Consider the following 22310-nt stretch of genomic DNA (forward strand, 5'->3'; position numbering starts at 1 on the left):
TACAAAATATGCATGCCATTCTAAAGGAACAGACATCAGAATGTTAACAGTAGTATAGTAGATCATCTCTGAATGATGGAATTATAAGATATTTTTCCCTCTTCTGTGCTTTCCAAGCTCTCTGCACTGAATAGCTATTACCCTTATAAACAAATGTTTCTAAAATGCATTTAAGTGCTACTGAAAAAACTTCAAACTATTAAACTGAAATTACTTAAATAAAAAACAATCTATTTGATTTATACCACAACAAAATGCCCAGCTTAGAAACACTTTCTTTCCGAAAGAAGTTAAAAGAAAATTACCTTCATCCCCAAAGTGGAACAGACCAAGTCAATGATAGCACTAAGTTGGTTGCTGTGAAAGTACATAGCCACCAATAATAGCATCTCCCCAAAAGAAGCAGAGACACCTGAAGTACTGTTGAAACAAAAAAGAAAATATGAAATTCCAAAGAAAGAATAACAAAAGCTTTCTCAACTAACTGAAACAAATTAAGTCATCTTACCTCTCAAAATAGGCTTCTTCTTTTATCATCCAACTTAGCCACACCACCATTAGCTGCTCCTGTTCAGGTGTACTATATAAAACATACCAGAATGTCACTGATTTAAATATACTAGCATATGAATAAGAAAACATTCTCAAATTATTTTTCCTTCCCTATTTTGAAATATCTTGCAACTCGAATTAAAGACTTGCTGAATTGGGTCATTAATTGCCATTGACACATGAAGTAGTTGTACGGCTCTAGAATCAAGAACTTTGCTTTCCTTCACGAATTTGATAGTCAAACTGTCTGAAGGTCTTAGTTACTGCATTTACAGGTTGGAGAAGAGTACACTTCGTCACATTTCTCAGAAAAGCAAAAGCCTTTTGGGATTAAAATGTTAAAAGAACTGTATCGGTGGCCCCCAACCTTTTTGGAGCACCATTCTGAAAGTAAGAGAATTAAGTCAATGATTGTACTACAGGTTGAGATCTACCAGCCTTAACCCACACTTTTTACCTTTGTTTAAGGGTTTCTAGACAGATCTTCACTTTCCAGGTAAGACAATATTTTTCTCTAGAACTCTGATAAACCCAAGAATTTCCCAAAAACCCATCTATGCATTTAGAGGTTCTAATATGCTTTTTGGTTTCCTATTCTCAAGTGTGAACAATCAAGAAATACTAAAGAGACAAACCTCTTTAAAAATAGAGACCAAAAAAAAAAAAAGGCCAAAGAAAGGTAATACAAATAAAATCCCTTCAATCATTATGATTAACATCAAAGAAATCATGTCTCTACGAAGCAACAGACATTATAAAGAAACATTTGGGAGGCCGGGCGCTGTGGCTCACGCCTGTAATCCTAGCTCTTGGGAGGCCGAGGCGGGCGGATTGCTCAAGGTAAGGAGTTCAAAACCAGCCTGAGCAAGAGCGAGACCCCGTCTCTACTATAAATAGAAAGAAATTAATTGGCCAACTGATATATATATAAAAAAAAATTAGCCGGGCATGGTGGCACATGCCTGTAGTCCCAGCTACTCGGGAGGCTGAGGCAGGAGGATCGCTTGAGCCCAGGAGTTTGAGGTTGCTGTGAGCTAGGCTGACGCCATGGCACTCACTCTAGCCTGGGCAACAAAGTGAGACTCTGTCTCAAAAAAAAAAAAAAAAAAAAAAAAAAAAAAAAACATTTGGAGAACAAAAAAAAAATCTCTTAGAAATTAAACATTGAATAGGATTTGAAGATAAAGGACAAATCCTAAAAGGTGGAATCAGCAATTTCTTTTTGGAGTGATGAAAATGTTCTAAAATTAGATTATGCTGATAGCTATATAACTCTGTAAATATACTAAAAACCATTATATTGTACACTTTGGGTAAATTTTATGGTACATAAATTATACTCAATAAAGCTTTTTATTAAAAAATAGAACATTCCACTGTTTTGTAGTTCCCTAAGGAAAAAAAAAATAAAATAAAAAAAATAGAACAAAACAAAGGTAAAGAAAAGAAGAAAGTGTAAGAAAAGATGATCATTTCAAAAAGTCCAATTCCAAATAAAAGGAAATTTTAAACACAAAGCAACCAAGGGGAAGACATTACCAACAAATTAATTCAAGAAAATTCCTTAGAATTGAAGGACATATGAGTTCCTAGGTTAAAGGGGCTTACCAAATACCTGGAACAATAGACAACAACACACTCAGAGGAAGGCATATCATCCAGAAATCTCAAAACCCTAAAGACAAAGAGTTAATCCTAGGCCGGGCGCGGTGGCTCACGCCTGTAATCCCAGCTCTCTGGGAGGCCGAGCCGGGCGGATCGTTTGAGTTCAGGAGTTCGAAACCAACCTGAGCAAGAGCGAGACCCCGTCTCTACTATAAATAGAAAAATTAATTGGCCAACTAATATATATGTAGAAAAAATTAGCCAGGCATGGTGGCACATGCCTGTAGTCCCAGCTACTCGGGAGGCTGAGGCAGGAGGATTGCTTGAGCCCAGGAGTTTGAGGCTGCTGTGAGCTAGGCTGACGCCATGGCACTCACTCTAGCCTGGGCAACAAAGCGAGACTCTGTCTCAAAAAAAAAAAAAAAAAAAAAAAGTTAATCCTACCAGTTTCCATATTAAAAAAAAGAATAAGGCCGGGCATGGTGGCTCACACCTGTAATCCTAGCACTTTGGGAGGCCGAGGCGGGCGGATTGCTCAAGGTCAGGAGTTCGAAACCAGCCTGAGTGAGACCCCGTCTCTACCAAAAATAGAAATAAATTAATTGACCAACTAAAAATATATATACAAAAAATTAGCCGGGCATGGTTGCGCATGCCTGTAGTCCCAGCTACTCGGGAGGCTGAAGCAGAAGGATTGCTTGAGCCCCAGAGATTGATGTTGCTGTGAGCCAGGCTAATGCCACGGCACTCACTCTAGCCTGGGCAACAAAGTGAGACTCTGTCTCAAAAAAAAAAAAAAAAAAAAAGAATAGGCCACAAAAAGAACAAGGAATCAGAATGTCAGACTTCTCTACAACACTGGAAGTTAGAAGACAATACAGCAACACTTTCAAAGTTCTCAAAGGAAATTACAAACAACTTAGAATTCTACACTTTATCAAACCATCAGTCAATTGCCAGAGTAGAAAAAAGACATTTTCAGGAATACTCAATGCTCAAAAGAATTTACCTCACACATACCCATTCTAAAGAAGCAAAATGAGAGCAAATGAAAAAAGATGGAGACACAAGATACAGGAAACAGGCCAACAAAGGAGAGGTGAAGTATGTCCCCAAAATGATGGTGAAGAGCCAGGATGAGAGTTGTGTACCATCAGGTATAACCAGTAACCACTGCAGACTGGAGCAGTTAAAAATGCTACAGGTGAGATTTCCTTGGAAAGATGAAATGTCACCTAATGAGTAAGACCATCTTGAGAGAAGATTTAGACTGTCAGAGAGTTTGAGGCTGCATTAATGATACATGGAACACCAAGCAGATTAAAAACAAAAAACAGGCTGGGTTTGGTGGCTCACGCTTATAATCCCAGCACTTTGAGAAGGTGAGGCAGGAGGACTGCCTGAGCCCAGGAGTTCAAGGCTGCAGAGAGCTATGTAGATTTCAGTTTCTTGGCCGGGCGCTGTGGCTCACGCCTGTAATCCTAGCTCTTGGGAGGCCGAGGCGGGCGGATTGCTCAAGGTCAGGAGTTCAAAACCAGCCTGAGCAAGAGCGAGACCCCGTCTCTACTATAAAAATAGAAAGAAATTAATTGGCCAACTGATATATATATAAAAAATTAGCCGGGCATGGTGGCACATGCCTGTAGTCCCAGCTACCCGGGAGGCTGAGGCAGAAGGATCACTCGAGCCCAGGAGTTTGAGGTTGCTGTGAGCTAGGCTGACGCCACGGCACTCACTCTAGCCTGGGCAACAAAGCGAGACTCTGTCTCAAAAAAAAAAAAAAAAAAAAAGTTTCTTGAGCAAAAAAAAAAAAAAAAAAGAAAAAAGAAAAAACAGAGAGCTATGATCACTCCCCTGCACTGCAGCCTGGGCAGAACAGCCAGACCCTGTCTCTTAAAGAAGAAAGAACTAATTTCTAATCTCTCATAGTAGGAACTCAATAAATAACACCTACAAACAAAAGCTCAAGATGTATCAAATACAAGCATGCTATTAAAGATGCAATAGCGGCCGGGCGCAGTGGCTCACACCTATAATCCTAGCACTGTGGGAGGCCGAGGCGGGAGGATTGCTAGAGGTCAGGAGTTCGAAACCAGCCTGAGCAAGAGCGAGACCCGTCTCTACTATAAATAGAAAGAAATTAATTGGCCAACTAATATATATAGAAAAAAATTAGCTGGGCATGGTGGCGCATGCCTGTAGTCTTAGTTACTCGAGAGGCTGAGGCAGCAGGATCGCTTGAGCCCAGGAGTTTGAGGTTACTGTGAGCTAGGCTAACACCACGGCACTCACTCTAGCCTGGGCAACAAAGCGAGACTCTGTCTCGAAAAAATAAATAAATAAAGATGCAATAGCAACAGCCAAAAGAATCAGCTAAAACAACTAAAGACACTGCCACTAGGGAAGCAGAAATAAGGAGCAGGGAAGTAAGGACTGCTATCAGGCTTAACAAATGTTGAAGAACTATTTTGACTCTTTTAAACAATGTACATATGAAACTTTGATAAACATTTGATAAAATAAGATAAATGGCATACAGTAGATGCTACTGACATCTTTTTATTAAAATATACTATGACTATCCATATGTATGCCAATTTTTGCAGTAAGCTCTGAATCCAATGTTATACATGCATTTTATTTTATTTTATTTTATTTTATTTTATTTTATTTTATTTTATTTTGAGACATAGTCTCGCTTTGTTCTTGCTCAGCTGGTTTCGAACTCCTGACCTCGAGCAATCCCGCCTCGGCCTCCCAGAGTGCTAGGATTACAGGCGTGAGCCACCACGCCCAGCCTACACATGCATTTTAATAAGTAAATATTTAAAGACATTTGTAGAATAAAAAAAAAAAAGTAAAGAAAAATATGTTTTTCTTCAGCTTAGAAATGTGCAGTTAGAAAAAAAAAATAAAAATAAATAAATAAAATTAAAATATATATATTTTTCAAAATAATTAATAATAAATAAAAAATATGAAAAAACAAATAAGTAAATAAAGCAGACCTTAAGAAAATAGAGCAACTTATATAGCTAGGTACCTGACAAGTGTAGAAAAGGCCAGTAGCATACAAAAGGAAAGTGAAACAAAGCGAACCCCAGCTGGTGTAGCAGGAGGACGGCTTGTCATCAACTGTAGTAACTGTTCAGCTTCTTCTTCAGTTGGTCTAAAAAAGAATACAGTATTAGGCTTTACTTTTTTTAGTTGGGGAAAGGAGTAAGAAAAAGCAAATTTTTAACCTTTTAGATACAAATTTTAAACTTTATAATGATATCTCATTATTTATAAAATCTTTAACATCTTGTTAAAAGTAAAACCAGTGAGAGATTACAACTACAGTGTTTTTCCTCAGACACAAACACAGGCAGTATTTTATCCTGTATTTGTATTCTCACTTTGTCCCGTAACGTGAGACAACAGAAATGACCCTGCAAGCTGAAACCAAGCAACATGATGTTAATCAATGGTGAAAATTATAATTATATTGTGACCTTTAAAATTTTTTGTCAACACTTTAAAAATTCTGTCAGTTATGGAAATTTTTTTAAAAACTACTATAAAACTAGTATTTTATAGTACTCTAATTAAAAATATCAGAAACATTAAGTTTTTTTTTTTTTTGAGACAGAGTCTCACTCTGTTGCCCAGGCTAGAGTGAGTGCCGTGGCGTCAGCCTAGCTCACAGCAACCTCAATCTCCTGGGCTCAAGCAATCCTTCTGCCTCAGCCTCCCAAGTAGCTGGGACTACAGGCATGTGCCACCATGCCCGGCTAATTTTTTCTATATATATTAGTTGGCCAATTAATTCCTTTCTATTTATAGTAGAGACGGGGTCTCGCTCTTGCTCAGGCTGGTTTCGAACTCCTGACCTCAAGCAATCCGCCCGCCTCGGCCTCCCAGAGTGCTAGGATTACAGGCTTGAGCCACCGCGCCTGGCCAAAAGTGTTTTACTTCTTTATAAAAACTTTATCAGAGTAGCTTGAACACCTTTTGCTGTCGTCTTTCATTGTATGACGTATAATATGGAGCATCTTTTCTATACCTTGGTGAAGTATCAAACTGCCTAAGTTTGGATTAGCTTCCAACATTTTATCGTTTGCACTTTCAGTCAGGAAAGTTCCATTAGTGTGAGGATTTTTGACAGCATCATATCCTCTGAGACATTCTTCATCCTTTTGTCACAATCACTTTTTTCTTTATGTCAACAAGTTCACCTTCAACAGTTCCTCTGGCTATATATCTAAGGTCTCTCAAATGGCAGCAGTTTCAACATTCTCATAGTCAGCTATTTCTTCAATTTATTTTTGGTTCAAATGTCATTTTCAGCATTACCACTTTTTGTTTCTTTGCTACATTTTCAGCTTTATTGGCCAATTTCCTCTTTCAATTACCCATTTTTATAAAATGTTACATAGGTTTGTCACTGAGAGAAAAGGAGGCAACACAGGTTGAGTATTCCCAATGTGAAAATCCAACCCTGAAATGCTCTAAAATCTGCACCTCAGCCAACACAACACTCAAAGGAAATGCTCAATGGAATATTATAGAGTCCAGATTTCCAGATTAGGGATTCTCAACCTGTAAATATAATGCAAATATTCCAAAATCCAAAACACTCCTGGACCCAAACATTTTGGATAAGGGATACTCAAACGGTACAACTACCTACTTTGCTGTATGTGCATGAATTGAATAACAGATGTACAGTGACCAGTCATCAGCAGACTCTAAAAGAAGTGATGTCCATGGTCATTGATCGTTAACGTGCATCTGTTATTTACATAGTGATATGTGGCTTCAAGACCTCATAGCAAAGTTTGTACTTTATACAGTTATTTGGTTAATGTATCATGCAACTGAAATTTGGACCATATTGAGGGATCAGTATTATTTAAATTGTGGTAACTGAAATTCATGCATATCAGAGACTTGCAAAGTGAGGACTGTAGAACATTACTCAAAAGGATGGTGTTTAGTGACTACACAAGAAACACTGTGCTTAATAATCACATCATTATCAATTTTAGACAATTTATGATCTCAGCTTATAAAAGGAAACATAGGAAAGATTTATATCAAATAGTTGAATGGGCCAAGTAAAGGATCACTCACAGATCATTCACTATAGTTTTGTCAAGCTGTAAGGAAATCATTGGTTTCTTCACACTGTGATTAGAAATTGAAAAACTGCTCTGGCGTCTCCCATATTTACACAATTCTATTTATAATCAAAAAATTTAGATGAATACATCCCTGCTACGAATGCTTGGCCTTAGGACTTCATTCTTGCTATATGCCAGCCCACTACCTGAGCCTAATAGAACGCCTAAATCCTCTGAATAAAAGGCCTTTGGCTCACTTTCTTGGGATTAGAAACAAGAAAGTAAAATGACAAAAGGTAAAATATCAAACTATTGAATACTTGAGTCCAGCGATCCCCATCAAAGCACAGTACAGACGTAAGAGTGCACTGGCTTTCACAACATGCTCTTCTTTCAGCCCCGAATACACAGACACATTGGGTTCCACGTCCACATCAGCTTCTTCCACAATTCGGGTACTTCTTACTGTGGGAAGAATGCCCATCAATTCCAGAAGAAGCTGCCTTCTCATCTGCCAAAGGACAGAACTGCTGGTCTCTCTTTTTCTCTGTAAGAAATATGGATCACAAAAGAAAGCATGGAGCATTTACTAAATTAAAAGGGAGCTCAAACACAGCTCCCATTTAAACATTTGAAATTTACCTATTTGAAGAGGTTTTCATGACTATAGAATGTCATTTTAACCAATCAAGCAAACTCAAAATCCATTGGTTTGTTCGAAGAATACTGACCCTAATATGTATTGATTGCAGAGAAAAGACTAAATTATGAAAACTTGAACTGTAGATTGTTTAAATGGTACTTCTAAATACATAAAATCCAACAGAATGATATGTGGTATAGAAGAAACCGCTCAAATTTTAGAGACAGAAGATCCTGGATTTATACTCCAGATCTATTATATGATTATGTACATTTAGGTACATTAGTTAACTTCTCTGAACCCCAATTTCCTTCATGACAAGGAAATAAATATTTATTAATATTTAAGATGGGAGGACCACTGGAGGCCAGAAGTTAAAGATCAGCCTGGGCAACACAGCAAGACCCTGTCTCAAAAACAACAAAAAGGATGATAATAATATTTGCCTTACAGAACTCTTGTAATTAAGAGTTTACAAGTCTATAACCCCCAAAGTTCTTCAGGCAGGGATAATGTCTTAGTCAACAGAGCCTAACATTGTGCCTGACATAAAAGCAAGCATTAAATGTCTAAGTAGACAAATGAATGAACAAACATAATACATATGTTTGTTATGTATTATATGTATTATAGATATGTATTGTGTGTATTATATGTATCTATATGTATTATAAATAATACATATCTATAGTTTAGCGGTGCTAAACTATAAAGAGCTAAGCAAATGTTAGTTAATTCTTATCTTTAGAGTGTTACCAAGTAAAATATGATAAACCTGTTTTAATAATACAGTAAGTTCAAAGAAAAAGTTTGTTGCCTACAAAGGACAATTAGAAACAAGATGAGAATGCAAGTGTTTAGCACAGTGCCTAAAATATATAAAGCATACAAAAACTGTTAACTTCCTTTTAAAAAGCAAAGCATGACCAGGCATGATGGCTTACACCTGTAATCCAAACTCTTTGGGAGGCCAAGGCAGGAAGATCGCTTAAGGCCAGGACTTCGAGACCAGCCTGAGAAACACAGAGAGACTCTGTCTCTACAAAAACTAAAAAAAAAATTAGCTGGACATGGTAGTGCACTCCAGTAGTCCCAGCTACTCGGGAGGCTGAGGCAGAAGGATCACTTGAGCCCAGGAGTTGGAGGCTGCAGTTGGCTATAATCATACCACTGCATCCTAGGCAGGGCAACAGAGCAAGACCCTATCTCAAAAAAAAAAAAAAAAGGAAAAGAAAAGCTTAAAATCGGTTTTCAAATGGGCTATAAATAAAGTAGAATTTGGATATTAAAAATATGGCAATTCAGTAGTATAAAAAACAGACTGGAGGACCTACACAGTACACATGCTATCTAGTGAGTTACCTGAACAAGTTAAAACACAATCTGCATTAGTTCCTTCATAAGAACTCTATTCACACAGTTACTACAAAATTTTTTTTTGAAAACTAAAATATTTCACAAGTTAAAAACTATTGCAAAATGGCTGGGCGGGGTGGTTCACACATGTAATCTTAACACTCTGGGATGCCAAGGCAGGAGGACTGCTTCAGCTCAGATCATCCTCAGCAAGAGCAAGACCCCATCTCTACTAAAGATAGAAAAATTAGCCGGGCATCATGGTGCGCATCTGTAGTCCTACCTACTCAGGAGGCTGAGGCAGGACGATCACTTAAGCCTAGGAGTTTGAGGTTGCAGTGAGCTACGATGATGCCACTACACTCTATCCTTGGTGATAGACTGAGACTCTCAAAAAAAAAAAAAAAAAACTTATTGCAAAATATAACATATATCCATCAGCAGATGAATGGATAAACAAAATGTGGTATACACACACAATGGAATATTATTTAGCCTTTAAAAAGTAAGGAAATTCTGATAACATGCCACATCATGGATGAACCATGAAAACATGTTAACTGAAATAAGCCAGACATAAAAGCAGAAATGTTGTATAATTCCACTTATATTAAGTACCTAGAATGAATAAATTCAGAGACAGAAAGTAGAACAGAGGTTATCAGAGGTGGAGGGAGAGGAGGAATGGGGAATTACTGTTTAATGGGTACAGAGTTTCTCTTTGGATGATGAAAAAGTTCTGGAAATCAATAGTGATGCTGGTTGCACATTGTGAATGTACTTAATGACATTGAATTGTACACTTAAAACGATTAAATGGGCTGGGTGTGGTGGCTCATGCATGTAATCCTAACACTTTGGAAGGCTGAGGCAAGAGCATCATTTGAGGCCAGGAGTTTGAGACCAGCCTGAGCAACACAGCAAGACCCTGCCTCTACAAAAAATAGGAAAACCAGCCACATGTAGTGGTATGTGTTAGTACTGCAAGCTACTGGGGGCCTGAGCCAAGAGAATCACTTGAGCCCAGGAGTCTGAGGCTGCAGTGAGCTATGATGATACCACCATACTCTAGCTCAGGTAACAGAGTGAGACCCTATCCAACTCCCAAAAAAATGATTAAATGGCAAATTTTATGTTATGTGTATTTTACCACAATAAAAATATATATACATATATATTAAAATCACAGAATATAACAACAACTTTTTTTTTTTTTTTTGGAGACAGAGTCTCGCTTTGTTGCCCAGGCTAGAGTGAGTGCTATGGTGTCAGCCTGGCTCACAGCAACCTCAAACTCCTGGGCTCAAGCGATCCTACTGCCTCAGCCTCCTGAGTAGCTGGGACTACAAGCATGTATGACCATGCCTGGCTAATTTTTTTTTCTATATATATTAGTTGGCCAATTAATTTCTTTCTATTTATAGTAGAGATGGGGTCTCACTCTTGCTCAGGCTGGTTTTGAACTCCTGACCTCTAGCAATCCTCTTGCCTCAGCCTCCCAGAGTGCTAGGATTACAGGCGTGAGCCACCGCACTGGCCAATAACAACTTATTTTGATGACCTAACAGCAGTTCTTATGAACACAGAATGCTAGAGATTTCCAGGACTCTTTCAGGGGTTCCAGAAGGCAAAAATATTTCTTTAATATTGCTTTAATGATACTAAGACATTATCTGCCTTTTTCTCTCTCATTCACTCACAGTATATAGTGCAGTTTTCTAAAGGCTTCTATCAAACCAGACATTGAAGAGATTTGAAAAAAAATGTTATAAAACAATGTCATTCTTCTCACTAAATGTTTTTTGCTCGGCAAAATACAGTTACTGTTCATTAAAAACATGTTATATGCACATTTAATAGGGTTGTTTTTATTTTTATTTTTTAGAAACAGGGTCTCACTATGTTGGTCAGGCTGAAGTACAACGGCTATTTATAGGCACATTATAGCCTCGCACTCCTAGTCTCAAGTGATCCTCCTGCCTCAGCCTCCCAAGTAGCCATGACTACAGGTGCATACCACCATGCCCAGTTGTTGTTATTTCTAAATTAACTAAATATTTCAAAATGTTCAGTTTTAGTTTTTAACATGGTAAATATCAATAGAAACAAGTTACATAAATGAAAACTCTATGGTATCTTCAGTGATTTTTAAAAATGTAAAGAGGTCCCTGAAACTACAAAGTTTGAGAATTGCTTATCTAATGACATCATTTTAAAAGTGTTTCTTCCTCTTTTAGTAATTACCAAAATATCCTGATCCTTAGCCTATACAGATACATAACCCTCACCTGCTGTCCATTTCGGATAAAAGTTCCAAACCAAGTCCGGACTTTTGCATTTGTTCCAAGAAGCAAACCACTAACAAAACAAACCAAGTCGCTCACTCCATCTTCACAAGCTTCATTTTTAGTATGATCCAATGTCAAAGCCACACCAAGGCCTGGCAAGTGACACTCTTCCACCTAACACAGCAAAGAAAACAAACTAAATTCAGTATCATAAGGAAATGGGCCAGGATGCTTCAAAATCTAAAGTAGCTAAAGTTTAGAAGAAGAGATCTCACAAAAAACATAAAAACCCAAAGGAAGGTAATACATCCAGTATACAATTAAAATTCCAAACCTCAACAAGATTCCAAAACCATTTTAAGAATAGTTCTAAGTCCTAATATAAAGGCCTTTGCCTCAAAAAACAATAGGATCTCTTACCACCATGCCTCGGACCTTGAGGGCCTGAGAGGGATTCATTTTACACAAGAAGCGTAAGGCATCTGTCCTGCGCCTTCCTCCAAGGCTTTCTTCATCTTGTCTTTCTCCATTTTTAATCAGGCCCCTACAAACTAAGATAATAGAAACCATTTTGTTCAGCCTTGAGAATTTATGCAGAATTTATGCATTTATGCAGAATAGACACTACAGAAGAAAAAGATCAAGGAACCTGAAAACATCACAACACAAACTGGTCAAAATGAAGCAAAGAATGACGAGACTTAAAAAACGAATAGTAACTTGTGGGACAAAAGCCCACAAACACACTTGCAATTACAGTCCCAGAAAGATAAAGGAGCAAAAGACAAAATTAAATGTGAAGAAATTTTCCCAAATTTAATGAAAACTATAAACCCAGATGCTCAATTAACCCCAAGCAGGACAAACACAAAGAAAATCATACTAAGATACATCATAATCAAATTTCTGAAAAGTAGTGATAAAGAGAAAATCTTAACAGTAGCCAGAGGAAATAAAAAAATAAACAAAAGTAGACAGAGGAAAAAAGAAACATTATAGATGAACAGAGATAAAAGTCACAACAGAACAGACAACAGAATGATATCTTTAAACAGATAAAAGAAAATGTCATTCTAAAATTTTATGTCCAATGAATATATCTTTCAAAAATGAGGGTTTTTCCAGACCAAAAAAGCTGAGAAAATTTGTTGCCAACAAAAAATGAAGGTGAGCTGGGCACAGCAGCATGCACCTGCAATCTCAGCTATTCAACAGGTTAAGGCAGGAGTCCTGTTCAATCAAGCCAGGGAGTTCGAGACCAGCCTGGGCAACACAGTGAAACCCCATTTCAAAAAAAGAAAAAGAACGAAGTTCGTTAAACTAAGGGGAAATTATATCAGATAGAAATAAATTATTAATATAAATTATAAATAAAATATAAATATCTTTAAAATATTAATATACTTAACTATTTTTTTTTTTTTTTTTTTTTGAGACAGAGTCTCGCTTTGTTGCCCAGGCTAGTGTGAGTGCCGTGGCGTCAGCCTAGCTCACAGCAACCTCAAACTCCTGGGCTCGAGCGATCCTTCTGCCTCAGCCTCCCGAGTAGCTGGGACTACAGGCATGCACCACCATGTCCGGCTAATTTTTTATATATATATCAGTTGGCCAATTAGTTTCTTTCTATTTATAGTAGAGACGGGGTCTCGCTCTTGCTCAGGCTGGTTTTGAACTCCTGACCTTGAGCAATCCGCCAGCCTCGGCCTCCCAGAGAGCTAGGATTACAGGCGTGAGCCACCGCGCCCGGCCTTATACTTAACTATTTAAAGCAAAAGTAATAACAATGTAATAATCTCTTAACAAAGTAACTCTAAGGTTACTTTATTAAACAAATAATAATCTCTTAGCAAAGTAACTCTAAGGTTTATAATACATGTAGAAGTAAAATTTATGACAATGGCACAAAGAATAAGAGGAAAAAGGGAACAAATAACAAGGTTATAGACTTAAAACTATCACAATAATTATATTAAATCGTCTATGTATATGGGCTAAAATTCCATTAAATGACAGAGACTATCACTAGATTAAAACAAACAAGACCCACCTATACCTGTCCACAAGAAATCCACCTTAAATATAAAGATACAGATAGATTAAAAATTAAAAGATGAGGAAAAATATATACCATGTAAACACTAATTGTAAGAAAGATGACATGGCTATATTTGTCAGATAAAGTAGACAGACTTCAAAAGAAGGAATATTAGTAGGAATAAAGAAGTGTATTTCATAGTGGGGAAAAAAGGCTCTATTCATCAAAAAGATTTAACAATCCTAAATACACACAACCCCGGCCGGATGCAGTGGCTCACGCCTGTAATCCTAGCACTCTGGGAGGCCCAGGTGGGCGGATCGCTCAAGGTCAGGAGTTCAAAACCAGCCTGAGCTCTACTATAAATAGAAAAAAATTAATTGGCCAACTAATACATATAGAAAAAATTAGCCAGGCATGGTGGCACATGCCTGTAGTCCCAGCTACTCAGGAGGCTGAGGCAGCAGGATTGCTTGAGCCCAGGAGTTTGAGGTTGCTGTGAGCTAGGCTGACGCCATAGCACTCACTCTAGCCTAGGCAACAAAGCAAGACTCTATCTCCAAAAAAAAAAAAAAAATACACACAACCCCAGTAACAAGACTTCAAATTACATGAAGTAGGCTGGGGCGCGGTGGCTCACGCCTGTAATCCTACCTCTCTGGGAGGCCGAGGTGGGCAGATTGCTCAAGGTCAGGAGTTCAAAACCAGCCTGAGCAAGAATGAGACCCCATCTCTACTATAAATAGAAAGAAATTAATTGGCCAACTAACATATATAGAAAAAACTAGCTGGGCATGGTGGCACATGCCTGTAGTCCCAGCTACTCGGGAGGCTGAGGCAGGAGGATCACTTGAGCCCAGGAGTTTGAGGTTGCTGTTAGCTAGGCTGACGCCACAGCACTCACTCTAGCCTGGGCAACAAGGTGAGACTCTGTCTCAAAAAAACACAAAACAAAACGAAAAAACAAATTACATGAAGTAAAAACTCCCAGAACTAAAAGGAAAAACAGACAAATCCGCAATCTCATTTAGAGTCATCAACACTCCTCTCTGACAGAACAGGCTGACAGAAAATCAGCTGGGACACAGTTTACAAAGAGCTTTTACATATCATGTGATCTTCAGTAAATCTCTTAGCAAAGTAACAGCAATATTATTATCAATATCTCCATTTAACAGTTGAGAAGTTAAGTATCTTTTTTTTTTTTTTTTTTTTTTTTTTTGAGACAGAGTCTCACTTTGTTGTCCAGGCTAGAGTGAGTGCCATGGCGTCAGCCTAGCTCACAGCAACCTCAAACTCCTGGGCTCCAGTGATCCTTCTGCCTCAGCCTCCCGAGTAGCTGGGACTACAGGCATGTGCCACTATGCCCGGCTAATTTTTTATATATATATATCAGTTGGCCAATTAATTTCTTTCTGTTTATAGTAGAGACGGGGTCTCGCTCTTGCTCAGGCTGGTTTTGAACTCCTGACCTTGAGCAATCCGCCCGACTCGGCCTCCCAAGAGCTAGGATTACAGGCGTGAGCCACAGCGCCCGGCCGAAGTTAAGTATCTTGATGGAGATCACACAGTGAGTAAGTGACAAAGTCAAGAATTATAACCCCAGATCCAGGGCTTCCCCCCACACCCCTGACCCCAGCTCCAAATTCACAAATCACCTTGCTCAACAAATGCTGTTTTTATTTTTATATCACCCATACCCAAACAACAATCTTCAATCACTACAAGTTTGCAATAGACATCAAAAATTTTAGTCGATTTTTCTCAATTCCTACCCTATACTTTTACGTAAACTAACAGTAAGGCTTACCAATGGTCTGATTGCTGGTATTTCTGATTACACATATCTAATATTGCCCTCTGGCTCTTTCACAGATGTATGTCTCCTTCCCTTTGCTCCCTGAGCACAGAGATTACATTCTAGTTTCTTGGCATTTTATACTGTCATATTATAGCACTGTTGACTAATGGCAAAAAATTTTTCTTTGCTACATACTGTAATTAAATTTGCAATGTCAATACCAATTTTTAAAACTCTAAACTCAATATTTCTATAAGTCTTCACTAATAAACTTTTAAAAGATAAAATCTCAAATAAAATCCCATAAATGTTTCCTCTTAGCTCAAAAAAATAGATTCTGTACATGCCCAAGCAAACCTCTTCAATATCCCATTTCTAAAATTATATTTACCTTCATTAAAACTATCAGGAACATTGGCCACCAACAGACACAAGAACCAGGCACCATTTCTAACATGTAGCAAGGCTTCAGCTACGTCAACTATAGGGAGCAAGGAAGGGAGCTCTATGAGAAAACAAAGTCAGTGTTACTATTAAAAAGTGGTATTTCATTGTATTATATATTAAACATCTTTTGGCATTCTACATATGTCATCTTAAAGCAATTAGAGTATTTTAATTAAATAATATTAAAATAGCTCAGTTCCTCAGTCACACTAGCCACATTTCAAGTAATCTATAGCTATGTGTGGGTAGTGGCTACTATACTGGACAGCATAACATAGAACACTGTAGAAAGTTTTATCAGACAGTGCTGATCTAAAGAGCTTCATGAAAATTTCTGTACTTTTATGTCCTCTTTTATTCCTATCATACATACCTATTATAAAGAATTTGGAAAATACAAAAATGTAGAAAGAAGTAAAATAAAATCAGCTCTGATTCCATCACTCAAAGTCAATAATGTAAAATATTTTAATTCCCCAAAGGTATTATTTTTTGCTTTTAACAAAACTGGGATTATATTCTACTTACCATTTTGCTGTTTGCTTTTCATTTAGCATACTTTAAACATTTTCCAAAATCATTAACAAGCTTTAGAATCATTAAATCAAATATATCATTTTAATGTCTGTATAATATTCCACACTATGGAAATTACATAATTTACTTAATCATTGCCCTACTATTGGTCATTTTTTACTTAATCTTTTAAAGTACATGCTTATTAGATGATCCTTAAAATAACACAATATTCCAGGCTAAGTAGTACATAGTATCATTTAATAAGAAAGTGTATATGAAATGTATCTTAGCACTTAGTACAGTACCTGCTTGTAAAATACAAAGTACATCTGCGGCTTCCTCCAAATAGACTGGACTTTCAAACAGCTCAGAAGACTTGAAAAAAAATTCTCCATTGGACTCAGATACCTTAAAAAAAAGAAAGAAAAAATACATGAAGTCTATTAATTTCAGGTAATAAATTAACTTCTTAACTATTTTTGTCATTATTTGTTGAGCTCACAGACTGTGTCTCTTAATGTCACTAATACACTACAGCAGAATATGCAGTATTTGATCCATTTCAACCATTTGACCACAAGTAGCAGTCACATTAATTATTATTCAGATATGGCAGTATTAGTTTCAAGAATTGATTTCTATCTAAATATTTGGAGAGATCTAGAATTAAAAAAGATAAGGCAAGCCAAACAAATGAACTAGGAATGCTACCTACATAAGATGTCACTTAAGAAAAGCCAAAAAAACTATAAACTTAAAGCCAGTATAACAAATATAAATTCATGTTCAATTCTAAATGAACTGTTAGAAAAACAACAAATTAAAACTTAGATCAACAAAACTACTTACTAACTTTTTTGAAAATTTCCTACAGCAGTTTCATCACCATATTTCCCACATAATAAAGAATGCAACACTGAAAAATTAGAAACCTCCCAGAAGAGAAAGGTCACTTATTTTATTAGAGGTACTAAGAAAAAGATGTAGGAAAAATTTTGGTTGAAAATTAAAAGTATCAGTATAATAGAAAAAAGGAAATTATTATTTGTGATAGAAAAAAATTTTACAAAGATTTGTAATATAAGATAAAAACTTTACCTAAAACTGGCTAAAATCCTGCTACCAGTATTTTCTTTGGAAACAGAATTTAGTCTTTTATGTCCACAATTTATACAAGTAGGCTGGGCACAGCAGCTCATGCCTATAATCTCAACTCTTTGGGAGGCTGAGGCAAGAGGATTCCGTAAGGCCAGGAGTTTGAGACTAGCCTGGGCAATATAGCAATATCTCATCTCTACAAAAAACAATTAGCCAGGCATGGTGGTATGTATCTATACTCCTAGCTACTCAGGAGGCTGAGATGGGAGGATCCCTTGAGCTGAGGAGTTCAAGGCTGCAGTGAGCAATGATGATACCACTGCACTCCTGCCTAGGGCAACAGAGCAAGACCCTGTCTCAAAATAAACAACCTAAACTGTATTTACTATAAATTAATTGACCCCAAAATTCCAACAGTAAGTAACTATTGCCTCTGAAATTCTGGGCCTAATCTCATATAAGTCATTTTAATAGGAAGACTCAACTTAGTTCTTTGTATGATAAGACCCTTGACATTCACAAATTTAAAATTCAGAGTTTTAATTAACCATAATTACCCAAAGATCCATGCTAAAGTAATCTATAATTTTACTGAGAACTTGAATAGTCTTCATCAGTATACAGAAGCAATTCAGTCACTTAGTAAGCGAGTCTAGCCAATCATCCTGTATCCAATTTGATATTGATACTCCCTATTCACTGTCACATATAAGATAGTTAATGCCAGCCGGGTGAGGTGGCTCAAGCCTGTAAATCCTAGCACTATAGGGGGCCAAGGCAGGCGGATCATTTGAGCTCAGGAGTTCGAGACCAGCCTGAGTAAGAGCAAGACCCCATCTCTACTAAAAACAGAATGAAATTAGCTGGACAACTAAAAATATATAGAAAAAATTAGCCGGGCATGGTGGTGCATGCCTGTAGTCCCAGCTACTTGGGAGGCTGAGGCAGTAGGATTGCTTGAGCCCAGGAGTTTGAGGTTGCTGTGAGCGAGGCTGACACCACAGCACTCTAGCGTGGGCAACAGACTCTTGTCTCAAAAAAAAAAAAAAAAAAAAAGATAGTTAATACTAATCCAGTGTCTAAATGAATCACATGTATTTTTTAGTTATACTTCATTATTTTATGGGAGAAATTATATCCTATAAAGATCTTATCAAATTTAGTAAATTGTACAAGTCTTGAGATAAATTCCCTTCTAAATGTTAAGAAGCCATTGTATGGACCCCAAACAGAAAAAAATCCCTATCATAGAGAAGGCAGAATAGGCATAAATGAGAGTAATTAGAGGAAGTAATAGAGAAAGAAAACCTTTAAGCCAGGCTTTTAATATCCTTTCAGCCTTTGAAAGGAAAACACATATCAAATTAATAATACAAGTAGAAGAGGATTCAACTTGCCTGCCTTTAAAATTCTTGTCTACTTTTCTATATGTAGACATCAAATCATGCATACTTTAAGTTATGATTAAAAGAAATGGGCCGGGCGTGGTGGCTCACGCCTGTAATCCTAGCTCTCTGGGAGGCCAAGGCGGGTGGATCATTTGAGCTCAGGAGTTCAAGACTAGCCTAAGCAAGAGCGAGACCCCGTCTCTACCATAAATAGAAAGAAGTTAACTGGCCAACTGATATATATAGAAAAAATTAGCTGGGCATGGTGGCGCATGCCTGTAGTCCCAGCTACTTGGGAGGCTGAGGCAGTAGGATCGCTTGAGCCCAGGAGTTTGAGGTTGCTGTGAGCTAGGCTGACACCATGGCACTCACTCTAGCCTGGGCGACAAAGTGAGACTCTGTTTCAAAAAAAAAAAAAAAGAAAGAAAAGAAATGTACCTTGTTCATAATTGCCAACAGTTCACTAAGCACTAGACGCAATCGACGAGGTGAATCACTGTGTTCAAACTCTAATGTCAGTCCATGCTGAAGCTGTGATACCAGGATGCTCTCTCCACTGCCTCCTCCAAGTTTATGCCTAATGAAGTACAAACACATAAAAACAACAATTATGAGAAGACTGGTACGGAAATAATTACATAAAAATTATCTTCTATTGAATAATCTACAAAAGAATGTATAAATTCCAAATGTTCTCTATTACTTCTGAAATACTAGTTTGCCTCTTTCAGGGATTCATACCCTTTGTAAAGATACCATCACAACTGAGAGCTAACACCCACTTCTATTAACAATAGTGGCTTACTATTGGATTCACAATGGGCAGGGAAGCATATAACATCTGCCCAGACTTTTTGGGAATCAATGTAAAAGTTAAAAAAAAGTCTCCTAAGTGATTCCAATAAATCTCTCTAATCTAAGAGAAGTTACCCTATCCACTTTCCACTGAGAGTAACTGGCCTAATTAGTTTAGCCAGAATACAATAGTACATGGCCAAACTTCTCTACACATGTTATAAAACAGAATTCAAAAGATCCTAGAACTTCAACCATAAATAGAGATGATTAAAGTAAAATGCTCTCTAGAGTTCATACTCTCATTCTGTCTTTTCTGGAGGAGCTCTGAAAGCTCAGAAAAACATCAGATTCCCTCTTCTTTGACAAATCTAGGTAAATCCCAATCCATATAGTATATAACATAACATTACCTAAGCTGCTGTTCTTTGCTGGCATCCTGTTCTAAAGCATGAAAGTCCACAGACAACAATGCAACAATGGAGTTGACAGCTTCCACACCAGAGAGAAGACGAAGGATAAGTTTTTTATCCTGAGCCCAGCTTTGACTCTGGTCAGCAGGAGCACAAAGTGCCATCCGCACCAAACAAGGCAGGAGAAGTCTCAATTCTGGATCGCTTAAAGATGCCAGGCGAACAACATCCACTTTCTGCATTGCCTCAAAAGCAAAAGGGCTGACAAACTGAAGGCTTGTACACTCAGTCATTATCACTGTTGATCCTGATGGTAAAAACACAAATGAAAGTAGGGGTATAACTTCCACATATATGACCATCCCTCTTTTTTAAAAAACCCTCAAAAATATAGTGTATTTTTAATAGGCTCCTATGTTAGCAATGTTCCTGGCACTATTAAAGACAAGGCTTCTATCTCCCTATGTTTTTACTGCCATCTGGAAACTGAGGAAGAAAGTATATTAATGTCTCTCCCAGCCTTAGGAATCTTCTGCTCTAACACTCTTACCAAAGAAAGAAAGAATATGAAGCCCAGAGATGAAGGAGCGGGCCCAAAGTAATATTACTAATTAGTGGCACAATCCAAGGCTGAATCCTCATCTATTAAATCCCAATCCAAGTCTTTCTCCACTATACCAGTCATTTGAGCTCCACAAAATGTAAATAAAATAAATGAATGGTCATAGTTAACACATTAAATGCCATGTGCCTTGTGTTTAACTCAAGCTAGTTTTGAGCCCAGGGCCTCCTGAAGCAACACACATCTCTTCACCTTGGAAGTCGTATGAACAATTTTTCAAGTTGCATATAACTCACGCACAGAAAACAATAAAAAATAACAATTTTTCATTAAATTAAAAAGGATCCTTTTGTTTTTGAAGTTTTTATTCTATTTTCGTAATAAAATACCTTGGCCTCAAGGAAAAAAATTTTTTTCCTAGTGTGGCAGTCAATTTTGTTAGGAATGATCCTCTTCCATACCCCTTTAGTTTCACATGCCTACCCAACATATCTAAAAAAGCGTTGGGCTTCTTTTTCCCCGCCCTCCATGAGTCGATGGAAACACTGGTAAATCACCTTACGGGGCATAAGCAATGCCAGCTATAAAGCTCTAGAGGCTACAACACTACCCTATGTCCCCGATGTTACTGGGTAAAAAACAGATGTGTAGATGCTGTGGGAGAGAGAAAGGAGAGTCCCGCTTGGGCACTTCTGTCTTCAGGAGTAATCAAAGGTACAAAAAGCAAACAAATAAATAGGCAGTGAGCAGGTAGCCAAAGCCATCCCCTCTTAAGACCGACTGGCTAGCAGAAGCGCGGGTTGTGGGCAGAAATTCTGCTTTGCTCTCAAGCAGGAGGAGCTGGTCTTTTAACAGAGGGGCGGGCTGAGAGAGCAGAGGCGCCAAGACCGGTGAGCTCACACGTCTCGCCCCAGGCGTAACAAGAACCAACAAGTCCCTCCGGCTGTGAAAAGTCTGGCCGGTTGCCGACGTGGACGCGCTAAGGTCTGAGAAGCAAACGCTTCAATACCTTAAGATCTACCTCTCCAGCCTCACGGAACCCCAACCTGATTCCGCGTCCTAGAGGCGGGACGCGGCAGAAATGGAGAGCGCGGCCCGAAGTTGGGCCTAGGCGATAATCCGAATCCCCAAACCCTAGCTGTGCCCTGAGTTGATTCGGGCACCAAGAAGTCAGACGCCGAGACCAACCGGGTCGTCGACACGAAGTGGGCAGAATGGGGACCTCGCACAAAGGAAGAACCGGGACTGGAGGGAGGGAAAAGCGGAAGAGACCTTTGCAACCTGCACCCAGCGCCTTCATTCATCCCAAGCGTCTGACTCCCGCCGGCCACCGTACTGGACTGAGGAAGGGTAGAGTCGGAGGAAACCTAGAGTCGTCCGCACCAATACAACTGCGCGCGTGCGCGGCCCCGCCCCTTCCTCCACCCTATTTTCCCTGTCCAATTTCATCTCCGGAAATTTAGAAATTTGATTCTAGTCCCTTTTCCAGAGCCTACCAGCTGTGTCCTCTTAGAAAAGTCACTAAACCCCTCAGAGAGTCAATTTCATCATCACAGGATTATCATGGCATTCAAATGACATAACGTTTGTAAAAGTTGTCCCCACTACTCTTTGACACTAATTGAAGCAGAAGTTTTAGAATTCCAGGATTTGTAGGAGAATTTAAAAAGTAATCTAATCCCAAACGTTCTTCTGCTCCCGAC

General features: G+C 38.2%; 1 protein-coding gene across 1 annotated transcript in view; it reads right to left on the reverse strand.

Moving 5' to 3' along the window:
* INTS2 (integrator complex subunit 2) overlaps positions 1–21961 on the reverse strand; it is a 54746-nt gene extending 32785 nt beyond the window's left edge. Inside the window, exons 1-11 of the mRNA XM_012772757.2 lie at positions 21880–21961; positions 20046–20352; positions 19276–19414; positions 16657–16759; positions 15777–15890; positions 11970–12100; positions 11550–11723; positions 7583–7809; positions 5201–5326; positions 509–580; positions 306–420 (exon numbers count right to left, since the gene is read on the reverse strand). Coding sequence (XP_012628211.2) covers positions 306–420; positions 509–580; positions 5201–5326; positions 7583–7809; positions 11550–11723; positions 11970–12100; positions 15777–15890; positions 16657–16759; positions 19276–19414; positions 20046–20352; positions 21880–21907 — 1536 coding nt within the window. The 5' untranslated portion in view covers positions 21908–21961. The remainder of the gene's footprint in view (positions 1–305; positions 421–508; positions 581–5200; positions 5327–7582; positions 7810–11549; positions 11724–11969; positions 12101–15776; positions 15891–16656; positions 16760–19275; positions 19415–20045; positions 20353–21879) is intronic.
* Between the last annotated feature and the right edge of the window lie 349 nt (positions 21962–22310).

Source organism: Microcebus murinus, chromosome 18, assembly GCF_040939455.1.
Source record: "Microcebus murinus isolate Inina chromosome 18, M.murinus_Inina_mat1.0, whole genome shotgun sequence".
Taxonomy (NCBI): domain Eukaryota; kingdom Metazoa; phylum Chordata; class Mammalia; order Primates; family Cheirogaleidae; genus Microcebus; species Microcebus murinus.